Here is a 24,218-nt window from a genome sequence, read left to right as displayed (position 1 = left end):
AGCCCCACCCACCTCAGGGTGTCGGTTGTGTGGGGGGGAAGGTAAAGGAGATTGTGAGCCGCTCTGAAACTGTCCTTGAAAGGGCAGCTGCTGTGGGAGCCCCCTCCAGCCCCACCCACCTCACAGGGTGTCTGTTGTGGGGGAGGAAGGTAAAGGAGATTGTAAGCCGCTCTGAGTCTCTGATTCAGAGAGAAGGGCGGGGTATAAATCTGCAGTCTTCTTAGCATTTGGGGAGAGCTGGGGCCCAAGATGGAAGGGTGCAGCCACTGGTTTTTTTGTAAATGTTGAAGCTTGTTTGGTAACTCTGGGAAATAGTTAAGAAGCCTTTTTGTGTTTAAAGGGCTGCCTTTTCTCTTTGTCCCATCACTTGGCCAGTTGATTGTTTCGGAGGGCAGCTGTGTCAGTCTGTGGCAGAAGAGAGCTGGATTTCAGGCCAGTGGTCCTTTAGAGATTGACAGATTTTGGGGAGGTATGAGCTTTGACTCTTGTAAGCTCATACCCTGGAAACCTGGCTGGTGCCCGTGGTTCTGCTGTGTTCAGAGTTAGCTTTCGAATAGTGGACATGGTGTGAGTTGGTGAGATAGTCAAAAGTTCCCAACTTATGTAAAACTTGGGACTCACTCAAAAGAGATACAGCGTGCACATGAAAGCTTGTGCCCAGAATCAAACTTTGTTGGTCTTAAAGGTGCCACCGGACTCCAACATTCTTCTGCTCCTTCAGAGCAACACGGCTGTCTGCATGAATCTAAACAGATAGATATCATTTAGCTGCCTTTTCAGGGAATACAAATCCCTTCCTGATGAATGCGAGCTGTTCTCTCAAGAGCAGCAAGGGCCAGGTGCTAGATGTGTTTTGTCCCAGAATTCCAGTAGTCAAGAGATCGGGTCTGGGCTTGTGAGTTCATGGCCTGAGCCCAGGCCTTACCAGTCAGACACCGACTTCCCACTCACCATATGCCGCTCTCACGTTCTTCTTCTCGGCGGGGCTTCCTTCCGATTGCACACACTCTGCCCCGAGGCTGCAAATAACGTCGGTGTTTTTTGTGCGGCAAACAGAAACTGGTTTTTAGAGGATCTTCTTCGTGGTCTCTGTGCTTCACACTCATGGGATAGTGCGCCTGCGCCGATCCCCGAATCGGTATATGCAAAAGCCCGGGATTTTTTCGCGCCAGGCGCCAGCAGGCATGCGCAAGCGACCCACTGCGCATGCCCACCGGCGCCCGCGCGGCAATCCCGCCAGTTCCTTTCTGACCGCTGCGCTAGAGAGGTTCCCTTTCTGATTCTCCGGTCGGTGAGAGCGATCTTTTTCTCTCTTTCAGCCCGTTTTGGATTTGTATATAGTTAGTTAGCCAGTTATTAGTGTTAGTTAGTGTTAGAAAAAAAAAAAAAAAAAAGAAGAAGCGTTTTTGCTTTTAGTCCGGCGGATCGCCCTTTGGGGTGGTCCGCTTCCGTTTTTGACCTCCCTTTCTCTCAGACGTTTCTGAGTAAAAGGAAAAAGCTTTTCCCGCGCGACCGCTTATGGAAAGTCGCTGGGGGTTTTTTAAGCGCTGCCAGGCTTGTGGGAGGAAGATTGCCCCCCCCGACGGACATTCCTTGTGCCTACTGTGTTTGGGGGAGGCGCACAGAGTCGAGTCGTGCCCGCATTGCCTTCGGTTCTCGAAACAGACCAGGAAGAACCGAGCGGCTCGGCTATCGGCAGCGCTTACCGAATCGGCGCTTCGACCCCATCGACCGATGGAGGGTTCGGCACCGAAGTCGACCGACAACCCGGCACAGGAGCTTGCATCGGCCGATGCTGCTCCGATTCTGACCTTGGAATCGCCGGAAGAGCGTGGCTCCACGAAGCGTCCCCACGAGGGTTCGGTGGATACGCCCGCTAAAAAACGCCGAGAGGACTCGGGGACCCGAGATCCGAAAAAGGCGAAATCGAAGAAGAAGCACAAGCGACCCCGCACTCCTTCTCCGTCGGAGGGCGCATCGGCATCGGCAAAACCGCCGAAATCGATTCGGGTTTCCCCGCGCAGGAGCCCAGCAGCCCAACAACGCCTGTCGGCGTCGGAGCAGGAACCGGAAATTGACCTTACCCAACGGTCTTCATCCTCAGGCTCGCGGCGTCGGTCGAGCAGCGGATCGACGTCGGGGGTGGACGCTTCGGCACCGGTCATAGACCCGCCCTTCAAGCCCCGACCCCGGCGGGACCTAGCCTACACCCCGCAACGCTTCCCGATACCACCATGGGAGCAACGGCGGTGGCAACCTCCCTACTCCCGATACGAATCCTGTCGGTGGTACCCGGAGGACTACCAAGACTGGGAACAAGCTTCGGTGTTTTCTGCGACGTCGAGGGTCTCGCATCACTCCCGGAAGGCGTCGGCGTCGGTGTCGGTCCCCCCGGATCGACAGCTAGTCCCGGTCGAAGCTCCCCCGAGACTTTCGTCGGTGCAACTCCAACCGCGAGAGTCGACACCGAGGCTCTCCGAGCATTCCGCCCAGCGTGACTCCTCGTCATCGGAGTCGGACAGTGAGATCCCTGATCTGGAGCCTTCGCCTGGTTCCAACACGGCGGAGGATCTCCCGATCTCGCCGTCGGAAGACCTGAAATCCTATGGCGACCTTGTGAGGCGCATCGCTTCCACCCTTAAACTGCCTGTGATCCAACCGGAACCCGTAGTGGACGACAACGTGTTCGACATAATGCAGAGGAACACGTCCACTGCGGTGGCCCTTCCGGTCACCAAGGTGATTCTGCAGGCCATCAAAGAATCGTGGAACAAGCCTTCCTCCACACCTGTCTCCTCTAAACGCCTGGACCACATGTACAGGGTTCAGGAAGCAGGTGCTGAGTTTCTATTCACCCACCCACGTCCGAATTCCGTGGTCGTCTCCTCCTCCTCGAAGGCAAGGAAGGTGCACTCCTCCCCACCGGACAAGGAGGGCAGGAAGATCGATGGGATGGGCCGCAAGGTCTATTCAGCGGGGGCACTTGGCATCAAGGTATCCAACTATGCAGCCTGCATGGCCAGGTACCAGTATGCTGTGTGGGAACAGCTTTCCCCCTTCCTCTCTTCACTAAGTGAGGACAAGAAGACGGCGGCAATGAAATTACAAAGGGAAGGTCTCGCTGTAGCCAGACAGCAGCTGGCTGCAGCGAAACATATGGTGGAAGCTTCAGCCAAAGCCATCACATCGGCAGTTTGCATCAGGCGACACTCCTGGCTCAGGTCAACGGCACTGCACCAAGACACCAAGACCTTTATCGAGGACTTACCCTTCGAGGGTGAGGGGCTCTTCAGCACTACGACCGACGCGGCGCTGCAAGAGTTTGATAAGAGCGTCAAGACATCCAGGAACTTGGGGGTCCAGCCTTCCTCTAAGTCTCCGAAGTCGAAACAATGGTCCAAACCCTGGACCAAGAAGCCCTATCAGAAGTTCTCCCCTGAGCAGTGGCGTCCTCGCTCGCAGCAACCTGAACGACCGCCCTACTCCGGCAACGGTAGAAACCGTTATGGGGGCCAGCCTTCTAATAAATCTAAGGGGGCTCGGCCACAGAAGCAGGGGGTTTGACTTCCCGCAAGCACGCGTCATCGCCCCCACTGTCGACCATTCCATTCGCCTACGCCCTTTCCTGCCTGCCTGGGAGTTAATCTCCACAGACAGGTGGGCTCTGTCCATTATACGAGAGGGCTACAAGATAGAGTTTATCCAGACCCCAAACCAGTCCGTGGTAGTTACCACTCCCCCTTCCCCACCTCTGCTGGCGGAGGTGAGCAACCTCCTACAGAAACAAGCCATAGAAGTTGTTCCACCGGAGGCCAGGTTGGGAGGCTTCTACTCCCGCTACTTTCTGGTCCCCAAGAGGGACGGGGGCCTACGGCCTATCATGGACTTGCGGGGTCTGAACAAATTCATTCTATATCAGAAATTCAGAATGGCTACACTGCAAACAATCCTGCCCCTCATCAACCAAGGGGATTGGATGGCGACCCTGGACCTCAGGGATGCTTACTTTCATGTCAGCATCCATCCTGCGTTCAGGCGTTTCCTGCGGTTTGCAGTGGGTGCTCGTCACTTCCAATTCAGGGCCCTGCCGTTTGGACTGTCTACTGCTCCTCGGGTGTTCACGAAGCTGATGAGTGTGGTGGCTGCTCACCTTCGTCTTCAGGGAGTCGTTGTTTTTCCGTACATCGACGACTGGCTTCTCGTGGCAAGGTCGAGGGAGAGTCTAACATCTCATATCGCCATCACTCTGCGCCTTCTCGGCACCCTGGGGTTGCAGGTCAACGTGGAGAAGTCTCATCTCACCCCGTCAAAGACAGTTCAATTCATAGGGGCTCTGTTGGACACAGATCAGCACAGAGCTTTTCTTCCCGCTCAGAGAGCAAAGGACATCATGACCCTAGTACAGCTTCTCCAAAGACGACAGTGGGGCACAGCACAGCAGATCCAGCGGATGCTGGGACTGATGGCTGCGACGACGAGCGTGCTGCGTTTTGCAAGACTGCACATGAGGGGCTTACAACTATGGTTCTTGCGCCATTTTCGCCCTCTCAGAGACTCACCTCGGAAGAGGTTTACCATCCCATCCGAGGCTCTTCAATCCCTGCAATGGTGGGGGTCGGAGGGCAACATCTGCCAAGGGGCTCCCTTTCATCTGCCAACCCCTTCCGTGACTATCGCCACCGATGCTTCCATGTGGGGGTGGGGAGCTCATCTGGAGAACTTATGTGTGGGGGGCAAGTGGCCACTGAAACTCAACCGGTACCACATAAACTACCTGGAACTGCTGGCGGTCCACTTTGCTCTTCGTTCCTTCCGCCCTTTGTTAGCGGGGAAGATAGTGGCATTACTGACGGACAACACCACTGCCATGTGTTATATAAACAGGCAGGGAGGGACAGTGTCTCACAGGCTGTGCTCACTGGCATTAGATCTCTGGAGGGAGTGCCTCCAGTGGGGCATTTTTGTGAAGGCTACGCATCTGCCTGGGGTCCTCAATGTACGGGCAGACTCGCTCAGCAGGGGCGCAGCGTCCCCACACGAATGGGAACTGCAGTGGAAGTTCCTGGAACCGGTGTTCCAACTTTGGGGCTACCCGCAGTTAGACGTCTTCGCCACAGCGCGGAACAAGAAGTGCCCATTGTTTTGTGCCAGAGGGGGTGCGGACCCAGCTTCCCTGGGGGACGGACTCCTTTTCCGGTGGGAGGGCTGGTTCCTGTACATGTTCCCACCCTTACCCCTGTTGACGAGAGTGGTCCACAAGTTAGTGCAGGAGAGGCCACGATGCATTCTGGTGACCCCGTGGTGGCCCCGTCAGAGCTGGTTCCCGATTCTGCTCCAGCAGTCGGAGGGGGTCTTTTACCAGTTTCCGGCGGAACCGGACCTGTTGTCGGCCCAGGGCGGACACGTACTCCATCACAACGTGCCACACCTGAAGCTGACAGCGTGGTTCATCGATCACTAGACTTTTCCACCAGAGTTCAACATGTGCTCCAGAGTAGCAGGAAACCTTCCACCCGTGCCTCTTACGAGAGGAAGTGGAAGAAGTTCAGTGACTTCGTGGCTGGCTCTCCTGTGCCAACCAACTCGGTTGGGCTCCCAAAAATTTTTGAGTTTCTTTTGTCCTTGATCGATGAGGGGTTAGTTTTCTCCTCCGTCAAGGTTTATTTGGCAGCTATTTCTGCCTTCCATGTCTCGGTTGAGGGTCACTCTGTTTTTGCGCACCCACATTCCAAGAGGTTTTTAAAGGGGCTCTTCCGGCTTCATCCCCCCTCGAGATCCCCTCCACAGTTGTGGGACCTGACTTTAGTTTTGGACAAGCTAACTCGCCGTCCCTTTGAACCCATGGCTACATGCTCCCTGCAGCTTTTGTCATGGAAGACTGCGTTTTTAGTGGCCATCACTTCAGCACGCCGTGCGGGGGAGCTCACAGCGATGCGGTGTGACTACCCATACCTTGCCTTTAGGGAGGCCGGAGTTTCTTTGGCCCCGGACATTACCTTTCTCCCGAAAGTGGTTTCCCAGTTTCACCTTAACTTAGAGGTTTGGTTACCCACGTTTTACCCTAGCCCTTCCTCGGACGAGGAACGGAGGCTACATGCACTGGACGTTAAGCGTGCCCTCCTGTTTTATTTAAACCGTTCAAGGGGTTTTCGTAAAGATAACCAGCTTTTTGTCTCCTACTCTGCCCCTAAGTTAGGGTCCAAGATTTCGTCTCAGAGACTTTCCAAGTGGCTTACTGAGACGATCAAACTTTGTTATCTGTTGGCTAAAAAGCCTTTACCTGGACCTGTGCGTGGACACTCCACTAGGGCGATGGCTACGTCGGTGGCATTCCTGAAAGGCGTGTCCCTCTCCGATGTCTGCAAGGCGGCTACCTGGTCTTCTCCGCATGCCTTCATGAAGCATTACGCGCTGGACGTGCATGCTCAGCAGAGGACTCGGTTGGGAGCTGCGGTGCTACAGGCTGTGTCTTCAGGCTGACCGTCTTCCCGCCTCCAGGTATGCTTTGCTTGCTAATCTCCCATGAGTGTGAAGCACAGAGACCACGAAGAAGATAGACAGGTTGCTTACCTGTAACTGTAGATCTTCGAGTGGTCATCTGTGCATTCACACTACCCGCCCTCCTTCCCCACTGCTGACGGTCTCTCTCTCTCCAGAAGGGGGCTTTCAGCGGTCAGGGAGGAACTGGCGGGATTGCCGCGCGGGCGCCGGTGGGCATGCGCAGTGGGTCGCTTGCGCATGCCTGCTGGCGCCTGGCGCGAAAAAATCCCGGGCTTTTGCATATACCGATTCGGGGATCGGCGCAGGCGCACTATCCCATGAGTGTGAATGCACAGATGACCACTCGAAGATCTACAGTTACAGGTAAGCAACCTGTCTTTTCTGTTTGCCGCGCGAAAACGCCGACCGTTTCTCGCAGCCCCCAGGGCAGAGAGTGTGCAATCGGAAGGAAGCCCTGCCGAGAAGAGGAATGCGAGAGCGGCGTAAGGTGAGTGGGATAGCGGCTGGAGTCTGCACTGTGCTGCCTGGTAGCTGGCAACCTCTGCACGAAACCCTAAGCTCACTCCCAGAAAGGAAGGCAAAAATCTGAATCCCATGCAGCTGGGATATCATTTTAGGTTTCCGATGAGAGCATTCGGTTATCCCCTGCTACATATGTGGTGTTTGATTCTGCCAACTCAGGGTGCACAGTATTAAGCGGGTATTTTAAGTCAGTGGCTTCTAGATGGTGGGTCGTATGGGCTTCAGCAAGGGGAGCGTTCAACTAGAAGACTCCGGGGTGCTTCCGGGGCACAGATTTTGTTGGGCAGCCGTGGCGTTCTGCTGGCGGATCTCCAGAGGCCAAGGAACCACCGGGGCAGGTCATAGCGCAAGCACAAAAGGAAGGAAAATGATAAAACCCCTTAGAACTCTACAGTAGGAGCAAGAGGCCGCGGCTGGGGAGCAGGCTTCATTTCCTGGCCACGGGAAGCTCTGGCCGGATAACCTCATTGGTACCCAAGCCCTTCCGGAAGATGTTGTGTCATCCCAAGAGCTTTGAGCTTTGGTCGATCCCAGCAAAGATCCTTGTAAATCTGGATTCCCAGCACCAGTGCACCCACGTCACAATAAGTCTCGTATCTAAGCACGCCAGCCGCTACTGAATTTGGTGATTAGATGTTTTGCATTTGGTGACCTGTGTTTGGAACAGGAGTATAGGGGTGCGAAAAGTTTAAAATAGGGCTGTTTTGGGGAGAAGGGTGGGGGGAATTGTCTTGGTTTTGCACACTATTCAGAAACGTGACAACAAGCCTCTCAAAATTGCTTCACTAGATGACGATGATTGTCTTTATTTATATATTTATTTGGATTTGTATCCCATCTTTCCCTGCATGCACGGCTCAGGGCAGCTCTCAAATTAAAAAGAAGACTGCAGATTTATACCCTGCCCTTCTCTCTGAATCAGACTCAGAGCAGCTTATGATCGCCTATATCTTCTTTTGCAATTCTAGAATTTCCACATTAAGTGCACCAAGATGGCCCATAAACCTAGGCGCGTGCCCCTATAAGTCTATAAAGTGCCCAAGACTCAGAAAGGGCAGTGGGCGATCGCTCCCAGTAGTTGCTGAACATACCATAACATTTCAAATAGACCCCCTTTCCCCGCCCCCACCCCAAGCTGTATTCTGCAAGGGTTTGAGTTTGGATTTGGAAGCATGACAGAGCTCAAAACATCCTGATGCTCCTTGCCCAGATCAGCAGCTAAGTTCAACAGTCCATGTAGTGTTGCCAGCTCTGGATTCTAACATCCCTGGAGACTTGGGGGGCGGAGCCTGAGGAAGACGGGGTTTAGGAGGGTTCTAGGGGGTGTACTGCCATAGAGTCAAGTCTTCCAAAGCAGCCATTTTCTCCAGGGGAACGGGTTTCCGTCAACGTGGAGATCGGCTGCAATTCTAGGTCTCCAGCCACCACCTGGAGCCTATTGAGATCAGAGAGAGGTCACTGGTAAATGAATAAACACACAACCACGAATGGTTATAGTGACCAACAATTGCTAAGACTGTATTACAGCACAATAATGTGAGAATGCACAAATGCATAGAGACATAGACAAAACACTCAAAGAGGGCACTCATGGAAGGTTGTAGAGCACCAAAGTGCAGGGAGTCGACTTGTAGCTCCCACTTCGACAAATCTTCAAGCAGTGAAAGCTCGACTCCATTTGCCTTCAAATCAAATAATCCACGAACCACAATTCATCCAGCTTCACAGCAAATCAGTATCCGCAACCTCTTAACCATGCAACACTAAAGTAATTTCATCCAAGGACATATAGTCCCAACTAACTGCAAACATTATTGTATTGTGATATAGTCTTAGTAATTGCTGGTCACTATAACCATTTGTGGTTGTGTGTTTATTCACCACCTGGAGACTGGCAAGCAGCGTTCCCCTCTAAGGCTGTGCACATGAGCAACTATTTGTTCACACCACCGGCAGCCTGGAGCCCTGCGGGGTCTCGCGCTGCCCGTTTGGAGATTACAGCAGTTCTCTTCTTGCTCAGGCTGTGAAGTGCTTTGCTCAGTAGGGGGAAAAGAAACCAGAGGGAACATTCCAGTGGCAACCCAAAGCGAATGAAAGCCTTGGGTTATGGCCACAGCCCCCGCTCCCTACGCTGGTCTTTCTCTGAAGACTTGCACGTGGTACTGTTGGGGCAGAGAGGTTGGCGCACGCCCCACCACTTGTAGAACCCTGTTATAAGATGTGGAGATGTTCACCGTGTTGAAGTCAGGTGCTGGGAGCTGCCCCTCTCTCAGTTGGATCCAAGAGGGCAGCTGTGTTGGTCTGAAGCAGTTGAACAAAGCAGGAGTCAAGTTGAACCTTTAAGACCAACCAAGTTTTATTGAGAACGTAAGCTTTCGTGCACTCTCTAAGCACACTTCATCAGGCGAGGGGATCAGGTATTGTAGGCTGGAATACATGCAGTTTGTTGATTAAGAGGGCAAACTGTGGTCACATGATAAAACAGTGTGGCTTGGCCATTTGGTCTGGATAGCCATAAAAGGTAATAAAATTCTTTGCCAACTGGTGTTTTTGCAGGGAACTTTATTACTTTTTATGGCTATCCAGACCAAATGGCCAAGCCACACTGTCAAGTGACCACAGTTTGCACTCTTAAAGAAACTGCATGTATTTCAGCTCACAATACCTGATCCCCTCGTCTGATGAAGCGTGCTTAGAGAGCACACGAAAGCTTGCGTTCTCAATAAAACTTGGTCTTAAAGGTGCCACTTGACTCCTGCTTTGTTCCTCTTATTTGCTATTAGAAGAGCTTTCTTTCCCCTTCCCCCTGGTTGCACGGCTCGTCCGAACCATCCTACTGTGACCTTTCCAATGCAAGACTTTTTAAAAACACACATACACACAGAGCAAGCCATTCTACGCAGCCTACGGCAAGGGCCCTCCGAAGAACGCGTCTCAAACGAGGCGTAAGTTGCACCTTCTTCTCTCTCGGTGGGCTTGCTTACTAAGTGCCGCTTAAACTGTCCCCAGAGGGTAGTTGTCCGCATTTGACGGGCCAGGCTGGTGTCCAGTGCAAGGGCAAAGCATTGTTCGAAGCGCTTGACGCCCGAGCTGCTCAAAAGGGCATTCTGAAAATGCAAACAGAAAAAGCTAATAGACACTCTCTCTTTTTTTAAAAGTGGTTCATTTCTGTCAGCAAAGGGGGGGAAAAAGAAGGGATCGCTCTTTGTATGCATGTCGATGGTTGGCAGATGTGACGCTAAAAGCTGTATTTTTGGCTGTGAGGAGTTGGATATTGCTGGTGTGTTTCTGTTCTCCGCTTTCTGTGAATTAAAAAATAAAATGAAGTAACTGAACTGGCGGGAAAAGTTTTTCACTCAAAGCGACGGGGGAGGCGAAGCGTCTGCCGCTTGAGTGTCCATTTACATTGGGGTGGCCCGGCAGAAACAGAACGTTGCTTCATTCCTTAACTGTTCCCTGTCTCGTTCACTCATCCCACCCTTTTACCTTCTCAGAATTAATCCTGGCACAGAGTTGTGCTTGTGTCTAAGAGAGTTGCCAACCTCCAAGTAGGGCCTGGAGAGCTCCTGGCATGACAACTCATCGCCATGCTACATAAATCCCTTGTGTATTACTTGTCTCCAGCGATGCCTTTGAAGACCAGCAAAAGTTTAATTCTGGGTATCAGCTTTAGTGTATATAAACGCTTCTTTAGATCTGAAGAAGTGTGCATGCACAGGGAAGCATATACCTAGTATTAAACTTAAGCTGGTCTTCAAAGGTGCCGAAGGACCCAAACTTTGTTCTGTTACTTCAGACCAAGGGTGGCCAAACTTGCTTAGAATAAATGTCAAATGTCTGAGAGCTGTAAGACATGGATATCAGATGTTTCAGAGCTGTGAGACAGGAAGGAGGAAATAAAAGTAGATGATATAATTATTATTAGATTTATATCCCACCCTGTGCTCTGAATCTCAGAGTGGTCACAATCTCCTTTACCTCCCCCCCCCCCACAACAGACACTCTGTGAGGTGGATGGGGCTGAGAGAGCTCTTACAGCAGCTGCCTTTTCGAGGACAACTCCTAAGAGAGCTATGGCTGACCCAAGGCCATTCCAGCAGGTGCAAGTGGAGGAGTGGGGAATCAACATAAGAACATAAGAGAAGCCATGCTGGATCAGGCCAACGGCCCATCAAGTCCAACACTCTGTGTCACACAGTGGCAAAAATGTTATATACACACATACACTGTGGCTAATAGCCACTGATGGACCTGTGCTCCATATTTTTATCTAAACCCCTCTTGAAGGTGGCTATACTTGTGGCCGCCACCACCTCCTGTGGCAGTGAATTCCACATGTTAATCACCCTTTGGGTGAAGAAGTACTTCCTTTTATCCGTTTTAACCTGTCTGCTCAGCAATTTCATCGAATGCCCACGAGTTCTTGTATTGTGAGAAAGGGAGAAAAGTACTTCTTTCTCTACTTTCTCCATCCCATGCATTATCTTGTAAACCTCTATCATGTCACCCCGCAGTCGACGTTTCTCCAAGCTAAAGAGTCCCAAGCGTTTCAACCTTTCTTCAACTGACAATTTATGACAGGGCGGGCCGGTTCTCCCAGATCAAACCCGGTTCTCCCAGATAAGAGTCTGCGCACTTAGCCACTACACCGAACTGGCTCTCCAGAAGGAAGGCAAATAGATGGGGGGAGGGGTGTAAAGAATAAATGCATTCTCCAGGCTGCCATCTTGACAAAGTGATTTAAAGAGACAAATGCCTCCTCCAAGCCAGCCAGTGGGGCAGTAGGGACATCAAGAGCTGCGCGATGTATGTGAAAGAGCCTCATGCCGCAGTTTGGCCGCCCCTGCTATAGACCCTCACAGTTACCCACCTGAATTGATTATTCATTTAAACCATTTATTCCCTCCCCGCCCTAAACCTCACTTTCCCAGACTCCACCCCTAAAATCTCCAGGTAGTTCCAAACTTGGCGTTGGCAACCCTAGTTGAGGTGAACACTTGAACCCACCATTGACGAAAACCAGGGTTGGAAACCCAAGGTTCAGACTTAGTTTTTGCCCTAGAAAAGAGCAGGAGCCTTGCAGGCAATTTGAAGACTAGCAACCTTTGTGGCAGGAGAGAGGAGCTTGCGCGAGTCGAGGAAGTGAGCAGTGACTCACAGAAGTGCCCGCCCTGTCATAAATTGTCAGTCTTGAAGGTGCAACTGGACTCTTGCTCTTTTGTACTGCTACAGGCAGACTAACGTGGCAACTTATCTTAGTTTTCACAAGTTATATAAGGGCATGCAGAGTGCACTAGCCTTTGAGAACCGGTTTGGTGTAGTGGTTAAGTGCATGAACTCATGAGAGAACCAGGTTGGATTCCCCACTTGCACCTGCTGGAATGGCCTTGGGTCAGCCAGAGCTGTCACAGAGGTGTTCTTAAAAGGGAAGCTGCTGCGAGAGCTCTCTCAGCCCTGCCTACCTCACAGGGTGTCTGTTGTGGGGAGGGGAAGGGAAAGGAGATTGTAAGCCGCTCTGAGACTCCAAGCGAATGGCGGGCTATAAATCCAATTTCTTCTACGCCATGATAAATTCAGTACTGAGGAAGGGATAGAAGAAAGTCTTGACAGAATCCTGCCTCTTTTAACCTGTCCATCTTGCACCACACTATTTATACAATTTAAAAATTTAAATGTATTCTCACGGATGCGAGAACTTGGTTTTTAAGAATGAGTTTGTTGAATTCTTAAGTGGGAGTTTGTTTTCAGAGTCATTCTGGCTTCTCTCCTTTTCCCTCAGTTCCCACAGGAAAATGAAATAGGAACTACGGCAAATTTAAAGGGATTGATGACCGAGTGGTCCTGAATCTCTTCTCCCTTTGGTCATCTCCATGCATAGTTAATTATTCTTGTGTATTCTCTGTGTATTGCATTGGATAAGTACCCAGCGCAGTCTGTTCTTTACCCCTTAAGGTTTTCTTGCATATGCAAAAAATGAGGGAAGAACGGGGGCCAGTGTAAAGGTGTAAGACAGTGTAAAGGTGTATTACTTCCCACATAAATTACATTTTATTTTCCTCATGCTTCTGCAAAACCTCAGCCTAGTTTCACAGCACAGGTGTAGAGTTTTGCTTTTTTAGCAGCTCTTATTGCTGGTGGCTTTTTTCGCTGTCTTAGGTTTGCCCGACCCACCACCTTGCGAGGTAGGCTGCCATTCACGCTTTACAGAGGAAGGGATTCTGCTGAAAAATCAAGATGAGCCAGTGCTGCTGCTGAGCCCGTGAGGGGAAGTAAGATTCGAACCCTGGTCTTTTGCTGTGAGTGGATACCCAGCAACCTGCCTTCTTCCCAAAGTGGTTGTTAGCCAACATGCCTTGGTTCCATCTTAGCATCCAACATCCTCTCAAAATGGCTGACAGTTGCAAAAAAAAAAAATTTACTCAAGGCATTAACTTGAATTTGAGCAAGATCTGCCAGTGATCAGCAGTTTGTCTCGCTGTCCTTCAGGCCATCGAGAGAGGCGGAAAACCTTTTGCGCACCCATTCTTTCTCACTGGGCTCCAGCGCTGGGCTCTCCCGTTGTGCCCTGCTGGGCTTGCCGTACAGCTCTGATGTCGTAGGCCCAAACTCTTTCCAAGCCGTTGCCGGTCACGCCGCTCGGTGTCCATCCGAGTGGGAAGCGAGCGACCGCGATGCAGGCGTCTTCTGGCAGTTCAGCGAGCAGTTTTTTTTCCAGGAGAGGAACCTGGTGCGGAGGGAAGGGCATCAGCAACAAGGACTGGAAAGAAATCTCAGGATAGAGCCAAGCATCACAGAGAGCAAACGCCGCTCTGAGAGATGGCAAACTTCGGCCTCAGTTGGATGCTTTAGATTTTAATAAAGGTGAGGAGACAAGTGGGGCAAAGGAAAAAGCAGGAATCAAGTGGCAAGTTTTGTCTGATGAAGCATGCTTCTCTAGCACATGAAAACTTTAATTCTGGATACCTCGTTGGTCTTAAAGGTGAAACTTGACTCTTGCTTTGTTCCGTTGCTTCAGACCCAACACGGCCGCCCACCTGGATCTATCCCCATGTAATTCAGTAAGGGCAGCCATATTGCTTAAAGATCCAGGTGGGCGGCCGTGTTGGGTCTGAGGCAGTAGAACGAAGCAGGAGTCCAGCTGCACCTTTTAAGACCCGCAAAGTTTTATTCAGAATGTAAGCTTTTGTGTGCTGGAAGCAGGCTTCCTCAGACAGAGCTCACATCTTGAATAAAACTTTGCCGGTCTTAAAAGGCGCAACTGGACTCCTGCTTCGTTCTACTGCTTCAGACCCAACACGGCCGCCCACCCGGCTCTAGCTCCATGGTGCCAAGGAAAGAATCTTTGATGGTTACGTAACTTCCACGCGTTTCGCATGCAGCTTTGTTGGAAATCTTTCACATTCTTTTTAGATCCGTTCCTCTACGTTCATTGCAGACGCAGGGCTCGGGAGAGGTCTTACGGAGATCCACGAAAACACCCCACCCATCTTTTTTTGGAATAAAACCAGGCCACGACTTTTATTGATTACAAAACCAGGGAGCGTTGGTGGAACTCGGATCAAGCCGTTCCACTGCCCGCTTGCTGAGGAAAACCTGGGAGGGGCAAATATCATTGGTGACTCAAGGGCGGATGCCTCTGAGTGGTACCCACTTGCCGCCTGGGGTGAGCCTACGCATGCCCCCCCCCCCCGAGCTGGGCTGCCTGCGTGGTGGCTCACACCCCAACCCCCTTAAGAGAGTCCCCATAACGGGAGGAGGCGGGCACGCAGGCCTTTCTCCTCTGAACGGATCTGCCCCGATGTGCAAAAACCGCCAGTTGCAACAGAAAGCAAAACCTGAAAAGGGGGTGGGTGGGTGGCAGTGTGGGATTAAAACCTGTGGAGGCCCCTAGGCAGCTGAAATCTTGGGGGCCCCCCCGCAAATTATCTCAGAGTCTGAGCACCCACCCCACCGCCCCTGGCCCCCACTTCAGCCTGCAGGCACCTTCTCAAAAGCCTCTTTGACTAAGCTGCAGGGGAGAGGCAGAGACGGGCAAACTTGGCGACGACGCCAGCGGCAGCCGCACCAGGCAAGTCGGGCAAAGAGCAGCTCGGTTGCTGGCTGCTCGTGCAAGCTGGGAGAAAAACAGAAGGAAAAGACAGCCTGGGGCCCCTAAAGGCGTGGGGGCCCATAGGCCAGGGCCTACTTGGCCTAATTGTTAATCCGTCTCTGGTGGGCGTGGATCCCACAATAAGCAAAAAGACGCCGAGCACACAAGGGGCGGAATTGTAGGGGTGCTGGAAAAAAGCCTTGCTGCATTGACTCTCTTCCCTCCTCCCCGCCCCCGAAATGCCTCAAAATTCACTTTGAAGCCAGCCTGTAAGAAATCAGCTGAGCCTTGGCCATTTCGGGGGCGTCTGTGTCACTGGACCACTTTCTCTCATCGCCCAGCATCGGCTTCCCATTCGCATCAGGGCACTGCGATGCGGGAGCCGTTGCGTTCAGACTGCAGCCTCTGCAGAAACGAGGCGCGTCCCGCTTTTCGGCTGACTCTGCAGTCCGGGGGGAAAAGCCGGTGGCTCAGCAGCTGGCCGCAGCACGTCTGCCATGGCAACTCTCGAAATGGAACCGCGCAGATGTGATGTCTCAGCACGGCGGGGTTGGGGGCCGCTTCTAGAGCCCTCGCCCTTCTTTGCAAATGGGTCGACGCTGCTCTTTTCACCTCGCCCCACAAAGGGGAAGGCAGCCGGTAGGAAAAGGAATAACCCCACCCCCCTGCACACAGTTAACTGTTACAGATGCGTTTTTAAAAATACCCCTTTGGCTGCCAGGAAAGGTGAAAGGGCAAAGGTGTGGCTGTTGCCATAAGCCAGGCTTTTGCTAATGGTTGTCAATCGATGCCTCACGTTGATGCATAGGGAATTAAACTTCTGTTCCAAACCGAGGGCCTGTGCCCTCAAACAGGGCTTTTTTTGTAGCAGGAACTCCTTTGCATATTAGGCCACACCCCCTGATGTAGCCAATCCTCCAAGAGCTTACAGGGCTTTTCGTACAGGGCCGACTGGAAGCTCCAGGAGGATTGGCTACTACATCAGGGCTGTGTGACCTAATATGCAAAGTTCCTGCTACAAAAAAAGCCCTGAAGGAAGGGGGGGGGGGTCACAGGGCAAAGGTTCAGATTAGCACTGAGTCCCAAAACTGCTGACTGGGGTGCTTGTGGGTTGGTGGGTAGCATCAGTGAAAGTTTGTGTCCCTTATGTTCCTTGCAGGGGGGCAAAGAGAGGACAAGGTGGGCTCATTCTCTCGTACCGAGCCTAGAGGTCCAGGCGTTGTACTATCCTGCCAAGGCCTCAGCTCTGGATTGGTTTTCATCCTACTGAAATCCCTTTTTAAACCAGCGAGATCAGGAGTTGAACTCAGGACCAGCAGTCAAAAAGGCCCTGCTGAGACTTGGGGCCTCTTCTCTCCTGTGAGAATGCTGGCTTCTTCAATCGGTCTCTGAAGGCCTGGAACAGGGGTCTCCAACAGCTAATGCCTTTTCTGGTGCCCGCCAAGTGTTTTTTGAAAGTGGGCGGCACCAGGTGGGGCTTTTGCCCAGTAAGGCTTCTGATTGGCTGTGCAGAATTTTTTTTTTAAATGTGGCTCTGGTAGTAGCTGCCACCACAGCTATGAGGATCTTCATTGTGTGATTGAAGGTGAGCAGTGGCAGCCATTTTGTGGCTGGCTCTGGCTTCCATGGCAGCCATTTTGTGGCCGGCTCTACCTCACACGGCAGCCATTTTTTGGCCGGGTCAAAAATCCCAAAGGTGCCTACAGGCTCAAAAAGACTTAAGAACCCATAATCTAGACAACCAGAAAGGCGCAGCCATTAACAGTGTTGCAAGCTCTAGAAAACCCTCGTTCAGATCCCCCACTTGGTCACGGGAGGACAACGACCTTGAGTCGTTCTCTGTTTAGCCTACCTCACAGGGGCGGTAGTTGTGCCAATAAAATAGGGGAACAGAAACATACGCCACCCCAGGATTAAAATGTATTAAATGAGACTGCTTCAACAGCAACAAGCGAAAATGTCTATTGCTTCTAGCAAGAGTTGGAGAGAAGTTTTCTGTTTGTTGCTGAGGGAACCACGCACCATGGTCAAGAAGGGCATTGGTCCCTCAAACTCTGAGAGGCTGCGCCCCTCTTCTGAACATCCGTCCTTCCCCCTTTTACTCAGCTGACACAGAAACTGGCAGTTCAGAATAGCTTCTACTCACCAGGCCGGGGGCCAGGAACACGGTGACATTCCTGCAGTTGGAGAGGTCGGCCTTCAAAGGGAGGGGGGGAGGAAAGGACAGCTCAGTGAATGTCTCTTTTGAAGGGGCAGCCCCCCCAGACCTCGCTAGGCTCCCTCGAGCCGCAGGGTCAGAGACTGGAATACAGCGAGTCAGCAATGGCTGCAGCAGAGCAGAATGGCGTACCAGCGACGCAGAGGGGGAAAATTGCGGTGTGCACCACACACGCTCCCTGAAGGTTCCTCCATCGGCTCAGGGACTTCTGGTGTGGCTCAGGGGGGGCCCCGGGAGGTGTTCAGAACATCCATGTGTTTTGTCGGTTCTTCACCGTCATTCAGGGCAAAAAAAAACAAACCCCGGTTTGGAAGTCCGGCAACCAGCTTCCAAACGGGACCCTGTGGATGCCACTTCGGATGTAGGAAAGCCAGTTTGGTGTAGTGGTTAAGTGTGCGGACTCTTATCTGGGAGAACTGATTCCCCATGCCTCCATATGCAGCTGCTGGAATGGCCTTGGGTCAGCCATAGCTCTTGCAGGAGTTGTCCTTGAAAGGGCAACTTCTGGGAGAGCCCTCTCAGCCCCACCCAACTCACAGGGTGTCCGTTGTGGGGGGAGAAGATAAAGGGGATTGGAAGCCGCTCTGAGTCTCTGATTCAAAGAGAAGGGTATATATCTGCAGTCTTCTTCTGTGAGCAAAGCACGAAGGCAAAGCCCTCCCCTAGCTCTTGGTTTCCTACTCACTGGTAGCAGAGGGCAGGCTGCCTCTGATCGTGGACGCAGGGGGGCCTTCGTGTTCAAGAACGTGGATTTACCTTCCAAAGGTCCTCGCGGCAGAAGCACACTTTCCCTTGGCACCCCGCCCACCAGGCACGAAGGCTGGAGAGGTGCATCAGCCAGGGGTTGAGTTCGTAGCCCACGGCAGGTCTGAAGCCGCGTCGGTAGGCCTCCACCACCTAGAAAGCACGGCCGGAATCAGCTTTGTTGTCTGCGGCTGGGAAATGCTTTTCTTTTTTTTTGGGGGGGGGGGGGTGCTGGGAGACTGCAGAGGTGGCAGAAGACGGCGTCTTCCCGGATTTCAGGAAATTACTCTTGGTTCTCTAGATCAGCCCTAATGTAGTGCAAAACAGTAGCAAAGAGGATTGTGGGAACCGTGTTAGTGAGGCCAACTTGGCCAAGCATCAAATGTAGCTGGGTTGCCAGCCTCCAGGTGGGGCCTGGAGATCTTCCGCTTTTCCACGTGATCTCCGGTTGGCAGAGATCAGCTTTCCTGGAGAAAATGGCGGCTTGGAAGGGTGGAGTCTAGGGCTGACGTTGTATACCTCCAAGGTCCCTCCCCTTCCCAAACCCCGCCCTCCTCAGGCTCCACCCCTCAAATCTCAACCCCAGACGAGTGTGAGGAGCCAAATGTGGATTTCGGCCCTTGCAGGGTGTAAACGACCCTGAGCGCTCCGTCGCTCTTACGATTCGGCCATCGCCTGACCCCAAATCCACCAGCTTCCCCGAGCGCCCCTCCAGCAGTGACATCAGGTTCTCCACTTGCTTGGCACTCGACGGCACATACGGCACCTGGGTGGGAAAGAAGGAAGGCGGCACTGAGCTACGCAAAGGAACAGGGAAAGGGCAAAGGGCCACTTTGGTGTCGTGGTGAAGTGTGAGGACTCTTATCTGGGAGAGCTGGGTTGGATTCGCCACTCCTCCACTTGCAGCTGCTGGAATGGTCTTGGGTCAGCCATAGCTCTGGCAGAGCTGTCCTTGAAAGGGCAGCTGCTGCAAGAGCTCTCTCAGCCCCACCCACCTCACAGAGGGTGTCTGTTGTGGGGGAAGGAGATAAAGGAGATTGTGACCCACTCTGAGAGAGAAAAGCGGGTTATAAATCTGCAGTCTTCTTTTTCTGCCCTTCAAACCTCTTCAGCTTTCTGACAGCACAGAACTGGGACATATAATCTATGTGGCTCACTCCACCTTCTAAGAGATCTGTCTGCTCATCAGGGGGACGTTATTCGTCCTGCATGGTCACATGTTGCTGATTAGGTCAAAGTCCAAAGGAAATGGAGAATCCAAACAATACTACCCAAAGGGATTAGGAACCCGGGGGGGGGAGGGGGCTAATTCCCCAAGAGGAGTCAGCAGCCTAGAATCCAGGTCAGGCCTTGGACCAGGGGTGGCCAAACTTGCTTAACGTAAGAGCCACATGGAATAAATGTCAGATGTCTGAGAGCTGCAAGACATGAATGTCAGGTGTTTGAGAGGAAGGAAGGAAAATAGATGGAGAGGTGGAAAGAAAGCAACTTAAAATGCATTCTCCAAGCTGCCAGCTTGGCTGGGAGAAGTGATTTATGAACTTCCTGCATTGTGCAGGGGGTTGGACTCAATGACCCTGGAGGTCCCTTCCAACTCTCATGATTCTACGATTTAGAGAGAAAAATGTTTTCTCCGAGCCAGCCAACGGGGTGGCGGGGGCTTCGAGAGCCACACAACAATTTCACCACCCCTGCCTTAGAACGACAAAAGTGTGCATTTATTTGTAACGGACGAAATGCCGATTTGGCCCAGGCTTGTCCAATCTTCTCAGAACTTGGAAGCCACGCAGGTCAGCCCTGGTCAGGGTGTGGATGGGAGACCACCCAGGAAGTCCAGAGCTGCTAGGCAGAGGCAAACCACCTCTGAACCGTCTCTTGCCTTGAAAACCCTACAAAGTCGCACTTTCCCCCAGCTTTGAGCAATCCAATTCTAGCAGGAGCTCCTTTGCATATTAGGCCACGCACCCCTGATGTAGCCAATCCTCCAAGAGCTTACAAAAAAAGAGCCTTGGCTACATTGGGAGGGCGTGGCCTAATACGCAAAGGAGCTTCTGCCAGCATTCCACCCCTCATTGGACATGATTGCGATGATTACATAACAAACTGTCCCAGATTCATCAGAAAGATCCTCTCCTATTCTCCTGCCCCGTTAAAAAGATGCTGTGGATCTGGAAGGCCTTCCTGCATCGGTGGAAAGCGGCTTCCACCCCAGGGAAGTACCAAGACGAGTGGAATGGGTTTGCAGGATTCAGCCCCCTCCCTGTTTTCCCCTCGCCCGGCTGAGACTTTTGGAAAGCGGAGGTCAACCGGCCACCTGTAACCTGAAAGGCACTCTGCGGAAGCCGAAGGGCCTCGCCCACAGGACGTATATGGCTAGGCCGGCCCCTGCGACCAACTGCCAGAGGTCCTGGCCTTTCTTCCTCCCAGGCGTCGTAGAGGAAGCCAACTCTCCCAGATCAAAGTCGTCAGGATCCATGCCTGGAAAAAAAGCAAGAGAGAGAGCTTTGAATCAATCTTGCTGAACAAAAAAGTGTCCTTTACTAATCGGTCCTGAGGGCCAAACAGATCTCTACGTGAGTCACCGAAATGAAATGCCTCGGAGATTGCACGGAGCAGGATACCAGCTGCTGAGAGCCATGACTGCTTTTGCCAGTCCGGTGTAGTGGTTAAGTGTGTGGACTCTAATCTGGGAGAACCGGGTTTGATTCTCCACTCCTCCCCATGCAGCTGCTGATGTGACCTTGGGCCAGTCACAGTTCTCTCGGAGCTATTCTCTCAAGAGCAGTGCTCTCAGAGTTCTCTCAGCCCCACCGACCTCACAGGGTGTCTGTTGTGGGGAAGGGAAAGGAGGTTGTAAACGGAGCTGAGACTCCAAGTGAAGGGTGGAATATAAATCCAGGCTCTTCTTCTTCTATTCTTCCCCGTCGGCACTAAGAATACGTGCAGCTGCCTTAGCCTGAATTAGATAATCAGAACACCAAGGTTGTCTCCTCACAACAGGAAACAGCTCTCCAGGGTCTCAGGCAGGGGTCTTTCCCATCACCTGCCACATGGTTCTTCTAACTGGAGTTGCTGGGGATTGAACCGGGGACCTTCTGCATGCCAAGCAGCTGCACAACGTTCCCTCTAAGCTGCAGAGTCTTGTGAGCAAAACTTTTACTCGGTGAGCTACTGGCATTCAAGTTGAGAGTTACTGCATAGTCGTGCGGTCTGGGGTCATCCTTCGTGAGCTAAGACAAAAATGTGTGAGCTGGAGGCTAAAAATGTGGGAGCTAGCTCACACAAACTCAGCTTAGAGGGAACACTGGCTGCCACCTCTCAGGCAGAGAGGTCTTTCATAGCACCACCTGATTTCTCTCTCTTTTTTAAAGCTGGCGATCTTGGGAGACTGAACCGAAGACTTTACTGGGGGTAAAAATGAGACCAGCGCAGCTTACAGCTTACAAAAACATTAGAAATCTGTGGGACTGAGTTGCCAACCTTCAGGTTGAGGTTTGCGATCTCCCGGAATTACAATTACAAAATGACTTCCCTTTCCTCCAATAAAATATCTATGATTTCTATGATCTTGAGCAGCAAATAGTTTAGGGTTGCCAGCTTCCAGGTGGGGCCTGGAGATCTCCTGCTTTTACAACTGATCTCCAGCTGGCAGAGATCAGCTCCCCTGAAGAAAACAGCTGCTTGAGAGGGTGGACTCTTTGGCACTGTACCATGCTGAGGCCCCTCCCATCTCCAAACCCCGCCCTCTCTCGTGGATCCACCTCCAAATTCTCCAGGTATTTTCCAGCGCAGACCTGACAACCCTAGAAGAGTTATTCATAATCACTCGTCATCCAGTAGACAAAAGGAGTATTAAAATTACCTCCAGGCTACATAAATTGTTTATTATTTATTTGTAACATTTATCCCGCTTCTCCAGGAGAAAATGGCTGCTTTGGAAGGCGGACTGTGTGGCATTATATTCTACCAAGCCCCCCCCCTCCCTAAACCCCACCCTTTCAGTCTCCACCCTCAAATCTACAGGTATTTCTGAACCTGGAGTTGCCCACTTGGGGGGGGGGGAGTGGGAATCACCATGGAGCAGCTGGCACCATTAAGGTTTAAGAATATGGGGAGATAGCATTGGAAAACTGTGTTTGAAAAAGTTTTGTGTGGTCCCCCCCGCCGACTTCTTTAGGTCCCCCACTTTTTTTGGCTAAGACCTCTGATGTTGCTGCATCCCTGCAGTCAGCATTTGGCCCACTCCACTCTGCACAAAACCCTTCACATGGGGAGGGATGGTGGCTCAGTGGTAGAGCATCTGCTTGGCAAGCAGGAGGTCCCAGGTTCAATCCCCGGCATCTCCAACTAAAAAGGATCTAGACAAATAGGTGTGAAAAACCTCAGCTTGAGACCAGTATTCCCTCTAAGCTGAGTTAGCGTTGTTTTAGCTCAGGAAGGATGACTCCAGAGCACACTAATTGATGCAGCAGCTCACAACTTGAATGCCAGTAGTTCACCATGTAGAATTTTTGCTCACAAGACTCTGCAGCTTAGAGGGAACATTGCTTGAGACCCTGGAGAGCCTCTGCCAATCTGAGTAGACAATACCGACTTTGATGGGCCAAGGGTCTGATTCAGTATAAGACAGCTTCATACGTACGGAGGCAGCTGAGAAAGAGCGGCCAAATCTCCGAATCTGATCACAAAACTTGTTCAAGGGGGTTTCAGTGTACCTCAAAGTGAAAAGAATGGGTATCCACAGCAGGGAAATCTTCACTCCTCAGCAAACGACTATTCCCAGGATCTTTTGGAACCACTTTTACAAAATCATATGAAACGGATCTCAATATGGGTGCATTGTGTGTATGGCCAACTTTTCTGTCTCCAAGTGTGGTACAAAAAAGAAAAAAGACACAAACTAGTACGAGAACCATCCTGGCAAAATGGCGGACCAGGATTTATTCATTTTCTTCATTTCCACCCTGCCTTTCTCCCCATTGAGGCCCAAAGCGGCCTTACATCATTCTCCTCTACTCCATATGATCCTCACAACACCCCTGCGAGGAAGGGTAGGTTGAGAGCTTGTGACTGGCCCAAGGACACGCAGCAAGCTTCCACAGCACAAGTGGGGATCTGAATGCAGCTCTCCCAAACCGCAGTCCCGCACTCTTAACTACTGTACCACACTGGCTTTCTGTATGCCACCCTGAGCTCACTGGAGACAAGTCAAAACTGAAACAGATGATGGGAAAGTAACACCTGTAAGCCAGAGCTCAACAATCTTTGGCGTCTGACAGAGTTCCCTGTCATTTGCATCCCCTAGGGTTGCCAACGCTGGTTTGGGAAATACCTGGAGATTCTGAGAGTGGCACCTGGGGAGAGAGGGGTTTGGGGAGAAGGGTCTCAGCGGGGTATGCCACCCTAGAGTCCACCCTGCACAGCAGCCATTTTCTCTAGAGGGACTGATCTCTTTGGTTGCCAACCTCCAGGCGAGGCCTGGAGATCGCATGCTTTTTCCAACTGATCCACAGTCCGATGAGATCAGTTTCCCCGGAGAAAGTGGACTCTTTGGCGGCAACTGAGGTGCTTCTCCTGCCCAAATCCCACACTCTCCAGATCCCCTGCCCCCTCTCCCCCCCAAATCGCCAGGTATTTCATAACTCAGAGCTGGCCACCCTACTTCTGCCTGGAAATCAGCTGCAATTCCGGGAGATCTCCAGCCCTCACCTGGAGGCTGGAACCACCGTCCCTTCGCCCCGATTCCTCGCAGCTCCCGCCTCGTCACGGCCGTTAACTGTTAACTGACAGCAGCCTGCACCAAAAGCCCGTTCCAACCCAGTGTTCCCTCTAAGCTGAGTTAGTGTGAGCTAGCTCACAGTTCTGTAGCCCCCTGCTCACACGCGTTTGGCTTAGCTCTGGAAAAAAAATACCCCCAAAGCAAGCAAAAGTATGCAGGAGCTTCAAGGAAAGTTGCTCACAACTTTAAGACTCGCCCTGCAAGGTCCCAGGGGAGGTCCAGCCACACCAGGCGCCATAGAGAGGCGAGGGGCAGAGCGCCCCCTCCCCGACGGGAAAGGGGGCGGGTGCCTCCGTTCTAGCCTCCGCCTCGGTGACCCGGCGCGGCCGCTCTAGCGGCGGCTCTTCCGGCGGCCGGCCTGAGGC

At 52.1% G+C, this 24,218-nt stretch overlaps 1 protein-coding gene across 2 annotated transcripts; it reads right to left on the bottom strand.

Annotated features, from left to right (window-relative positions):
* Window positions 1-10,165: 10,165 nt before the first annotated feature.
* Window positions 10,166-24,177, bottom strand: LOC132588366 (adenine nucleotide translocase lysine N-methyltransferase-like). Of its 2 annotated transcripts, XM_060260740.1 has the most exons (7): window positions 24,035-24,177; window positions 20,389-20,552; window positions 18,736-18,840; window positions 18,087-18,227; window positions 17,259-17,309; window positions 13,543-13,747; window positions 10,166-10,325 (listed from the first exon to the last, which is right to left on the bottom strand). In XM_060260740.1, exons 2-6 carry the CDS (start codon window positions 20,548-20,550, stop codon window positions 13,553-13,555), a joined length of 654 nt encoding a protein of 217 aa, XP_060116723.1. In that variant the 5' UTR covers window positions 20,551-20,552; window positions 24,035-24,177; the 3' UTR covers window positions 10,166-10,325; window positions 13,543-13,552. The 2 variants fall into 2 exon arrangements, with proteins under 2 accessions (XP_060116723.1, XP_060116722.1); XM_060260739.1 differs by lacking the exon at window positions 10,166-10,325 and having other exon boundaries at window positions 13,049-13,747.
* Window positions 24,178-24,218: the final 41 nt, after the last annotated feature.

This window comes from Heteronotia binoei, chromosome 20, assembly GCF_032191835.1.
Source record: "Heteronotia binoei isolate CCM8104 ecotype False Entrance Well chromosome 20, APGP_CSIRO_Hbin_v1, whole genome shotgun sequence".
Taxonomy (NCBI): Eukaryota; Metazoa; Chordata; class Lepidosauria; order Squamata; family Gekkonidae; genus Heteronotia; species Heteronotia binoei.
This window is presented reverse-complemented; position numbering and strand designations above follow the sequence as displayed.